This window comes from Gavialis gangeticus, unplaced genomic scaffold (genome assembly GCF_001723915.1).
Source record: "Gavialis gangeticus isolate Ggan-Ray unplaced genomic scaffold, GavGan_comp1, whole genome shotgun sequence".
Lineage (NCBI taxonomy): Eukaryota > Metazoa > Chordata > Crocodylia > Gavialidae > Gavialis > Gavialis gangeticus.
Window position 1 is genome coordinate 846,522 of NW_017729000.1, and position 4,430 is coordinate 850,951.

The 4,430-nt window shown below is 59.1% G+C and overlaps 1 protein-coding gene across 1 annotated transcript in view; it reads left to right on the plus strand.

Moving 5' to 3' along the window:
* The window catches only part of THOC3 (THO complex 3), a 4,621-nt gene extending 835 nt beyond the window's left edge, over window positions 1–3,786 (plus strand). Inside the window, exons 2-6 of the mRNA XM_019506063.1 lie at window positions 790–946; window positions 1,588–1,792; window positions 2,102–2,263; window positions 2,352–2,452; window positions 3,060–3,786. Coding sequence (XP_019361608.1) covers window positions 790–946; window positions 1,588–1,792; window positions 2,102–2,263; window positions 2,352–2,452; window positions 3,060–3,223 — 789 coding nt within the window. The 3' untranslated portion in view covers window positions 3,224–3,786. The remainder of the gene's footprint in view (window positions 1–789; window positions 947–1,587; window positions 1,793–2,101; window positions 2,264–2,351; window positions 2,453–3,059) is intronic.
* Window positions 3,787–4,430: the final 644 nt, after the last annotated feature.

Consider the following 4,430-nt stretch of genomic DNA (forward strand, 5'->3'; position numbering starts at 1 on the left):
GGAAGGGGTGGTGTCCAGTGGGGGCGGCTCCTGGTGTAGGGATTGGGGGGTGTCCCCCCTATGCCTGAGGCCTGGCTTGGGTGTTTGCAGGTGCTGGGTCTCCCTCCCCTCAGGCCCTGCTGCCTGTGGTGGGGTCCTGTGCCCCACCCCCGGCAGCGGTGGGTGGTGGCTGGGCCCCCCCACGCTACCTTGGCGGAAGGGGTGCAGGTGGGCTGCGGGCTTGGCTGCGCTGAACTGCAGGGAGGCAGCCCTGGCGGGTCATGCAGCGGGGCCAGTGTGCCACTGAGGAGGCTGCTGAGCTCTGCTTCAGCCGCGGCAGCTGCAGCCTGCTCCTGGTGTGTGGCTCTTGCTGGGCTAAGCCTGGCTAGCGGGCCGGTGGCCCAGGCAGGTGTTACACTGGGGAAGAGGGAGATGCAGGGTCCTTTCCTTGGTTATAAAAGGCTGCCAGTGTGGTTCGGGACAAGGCCTTCTGCCTCCGTTCCCCTTTGCGCACCAGTTACCTTTGTCCTCCAGCCCCGTTCACGCTTGGGCTGCCAGATTTGCTAGGACAGAGTCCTTTTTAAGCATCCCTCCATCTTCAGTGATTTCTGAGGGTCTTTAACAAGCTCAGGCTTCTGCTCTGGAGTGTCTTGGCTGGATGCTGGTGGTTCATGTTTGAGAAGTTTGTTGGCAGTCGTTACATATGGCCAAGTGCCAGCATCATGCCACGGTGAAGGAGCCTCCTGAAGGAGTATGGCTAACTTGGAGGCGTGGGCCTGGCTGATGCCTGGCGTGGTCACCTTCCTCTAGGTGAAGGAGAACAATTACCGCGGCCATGGGGACAGTGTGGATCAGCTGTGCTGGCACCCGAGCAACCCGGACCTCTTTGTCACCGCGTCGGGAGACAAGACCATCCGTATTTGGGATGTCCGCACCACCAAGTGCATTGCCACGGTGAACACCAAAGGTGGGGATCGGTCAGAACACATCTCTGTGGGGCCCCTCAGCAAATGTTGCACCCAGTATGAAACCAGAATGCTCTGCAGGATGTTGCTCCAGCATCTGCATCCCTTGGGCTTACCTGAGCCAGAGGGTGGCCAAATGCAATGCTCCAGGGCTTCTCTCCTCTCCTCTCCTCGCATTTATCTACACCCGGTGCTGGTCCTCCACTGGGCTGGGCTGGCTGACTAGGCCAGGTTGAGCTGCATGGGCACTAGTCAGACGGCAGAATATTTAGTGTTGTTGCTACCGTCATGTGGCTGTAGGCATCAGGGATCCAGGTTGTGGGAGATGAGTCTCTATCACCTGCTCATGTTTCTGATATAGCTTTTTTTTCCGTGGCTCAAGCATATACAGAAGGTATTCATGTGCAGATTCTTGAGCTCTGGAAAAATGTTGCATATGCATTTTTTTTCTTGCAAATATCATGAAGCTCTAAACAATTACCGGGCAGCACTAAGAAGCAGTAGTGGGTTTGCAGTGTAAACTTGGCCTCGGCCATGTGAGAGCAATTCAGAGTTGGTAGGGCAGGCATGAGGCTGGGGCCAGCTGTGGCCCCTGTGCTGCCCTAGCTCCTGGTTGGATTTGCTGCACTCTCCTCCCTTCCAGGGGAGAACATCAACATCTGCTGGAGCCCTGACGGCCAGACCATAGCAGTGGGGAACAAGGACGACGTAGTCACCTTCATCGATGCCAAGACCCACCGCTCCAAGGCTGAGGAGCAGTTCAAGTTTGAGGTGAACGAGATCTCTTGGAACAATGACAACAACATGTTCTTCCTGACCAACGGCAATGGCTGCATCAACATCCTCAGGTATGGCCCTCGCACAGCATCCACCTTCCCCTGAGCCTGCATGGGCAGTGTGGTCACAGGTAGATCCTCTACTGCTCCTCAGCAGGAGCCCTTGGGGTTGCTGTCCTTGCATGTTTCCCTCCCCTGTGGCTGTGGCATCTTCATTGAGCAAGGGAGCCTGGTTCCTTGTGGTCTTGACCCCCAGCTGCTCGAGGCTATGTGGCCTCACTGTGCTGACCAGGGTGCCCCTCTGCAGGCAGCATTTGCTGGCCAGTGCTCTGGAGTTTGGGTCCTGCTCACTTAAGCTGTGTCTTCCCTGTCTGTGCACAGCTACCCAGAGCTGAAGCCCATCCAGTCCATCAATGCCCATCCTTCTAACTGCATCTGCATCAAATTTGACCCCATGGGGAAGTACTTTGCCACAGGAAGCGCGGATGCTCTCGTCAGCCTGTGGGATGTGGATGAGCTGGTGTGTGTGAGGTGCTTTTCCAGGTAGGTGCCCAGGCCCCATGCCTGCTCTCTGCCCTCCCAGTACAGAGGTGGGAGAGCCCTCACCCCTGTCTCATCCCCTCCTCTGCAGGCTGGACTGGCCCGTGAGAACGCTGAGCTTCAGCCATGATGGGAAGATGCTGGCATCTGCCTCTGAGGATCACTTCATTGACATAGCGGAAGTGGAGACGGGTGAGTGTTCTTGCTCCTTTGGCCCTCTGAGGTGGCTGGCTCTGGTCATGGCTTAGGGCAGTGGTTCTCAGCTTTTTAGATTCAAGGCCCTGCTTGGAAAATGCCAGCTCTGAGCTTTTTGACTGTAGACAAAGCAAGAGAGCAATTCTCTTGGTGCAAAGACCAGAGCAGGGCAGAATGGTTTTGACACTGGCTCCTGTTTGAAATCTCTGGGTTTATCTTGGGAATCGTGTGTGCATATCTAGCAGTGCTAACATGGCATGGCACCCATAAAAAGGATCTCAGGGCACCCCAAATTGCTGTGTCACCCTAGTTGAGAGTCACTGGCTTTGGAGACGTGGGGTAGGAGGGAGGAGGTTGGCAGGGCTGGGATTGCAGGAGACAGGTAAGAGCCCAGGCAGGGGTGGGACTATAGGAGCGGGGTCTGTCCATGCCTGTCTCTTTCGGTACATGTCATGGCTTATGAGACTGCATAGGTGCACTGTTCCCTGCACTGGCAGGAGTGTGGGTAGGTATGGGGGTGCATCTTAGGGTCTCTCCAAGGGTGCTGTTGCCCTGTGCAGGGCTCTCTGGCTTGGCTCCCCTCACTCTGCCCTCTATTGCCCAGGGGAGAAGCTGTGGGAGGTGCAGTGCGAGTCACCCACCTTCACTGTGGCCTGGCACCCCAAGCGCCCGCTGCTGGCCTTCGCCTGTGATGACAAGGACGGCAAGTACGACAGCAGCCGGGAGGCTGGCACCGTGAAGCTCTTCGGGCTCCCCAACGACTCGTAGCAGCACTCACGGACTGGGCACCAGGGCAGGGCGCGAGTCCCCCAGCGGCCCCATTCAATACCTGCAACATTTCGTCTACCCTGCCAGCCAGGATCGGTGGGCTGCTGGCAGTGTGGGGCTCCGTCTTTGGCTGTCTGCAAAGACCCCCAGAGCAGGGCCTGCAAAGAGCAGCTCCTGCGCTTGCAGGAGTGTGGAAAAGATATCTTGCTCTAGTGTCAGACTGTGCAGGGCAGCCTCCCAGGGGAAAAGATCAGGGCCTCCGGCTCAGCCCTGCAGGACTGGGTGGGCAGCAGTCCCTGCTAGAACAGTTGGCTGATAGCACAGCTACCCCTTCCCCCCCTGCCACGGTGCTGGGGTTGGGGGGTGCCCTGAATGCAGCACGCTCATTGCAGCGTTGGAGAAGCGTTGCTCTTGTAGAAGTGGCTGTATGAAGCTGTCCCCCACCCAGGGTGGTGTTCTCCCTCCTGTCTTTGCTGGGCTGTTCAGCATCAGGGAGGGAGTATTTTTGTATGGGTTTTTGTAATTTTTGATAAATGCACTCCAATAAAGGGAGTACAGCGCCAGCTGGCCAGGGGCTTGTTGTGCAGGGGGCCCAGGGTGTCCTGCCACAGTGTTGCAGGAGGGGGCAGTGCATGCCCAGCTATGGGGCCTGCAAGGGCCTGGTGGCTTGAAACCAGCCTGAAGTCTCCCTTGGCGGCCTGGGGTCCTGGCCCCTGTCACAGAGCACAGGCCCAGGGCAGGCTGGGCTTGGCCCTGGCACCAGGATCCCAGGCTGGGCCGTGCTGTGGGGGGCACCCCCCGGCAGGAGCTTGCAGTTCTCCTCTCATCGGCTGCACCTGGAGGGCACTTGAGGCTTAAGCCCTCCTGTGGGTCACCTCTAGGCCTGCCTCTTGTTTTGCGCTTCCCCGGAGTAGTGGGGGAGGGGGCTGCATGCCCAGGTCTCTGGGCTCATGGCATCAGCTCCCAGCTGTACCCAGGCCCCTTCTGCCAGGCTGCTTTGGGAAGGAGCCTAGGCTTCCCCCGTGGGAGCCAGCAGCAGCCGCCTGCCCGCGTGGCCGTTGCTGGGTGCAGGGGAGGGGGAGAAAGGGCTGCAGCACCTGCGGCCGCGTCTGTGCCCTGGGGTGGAAGCCCGAGCCCCCGCGGGAAGCGGGAAGCGGGACAGGGCCCCGCGCGCTGGTCCTGCCCCGAGCCGCAGGGCAGGCGGCCC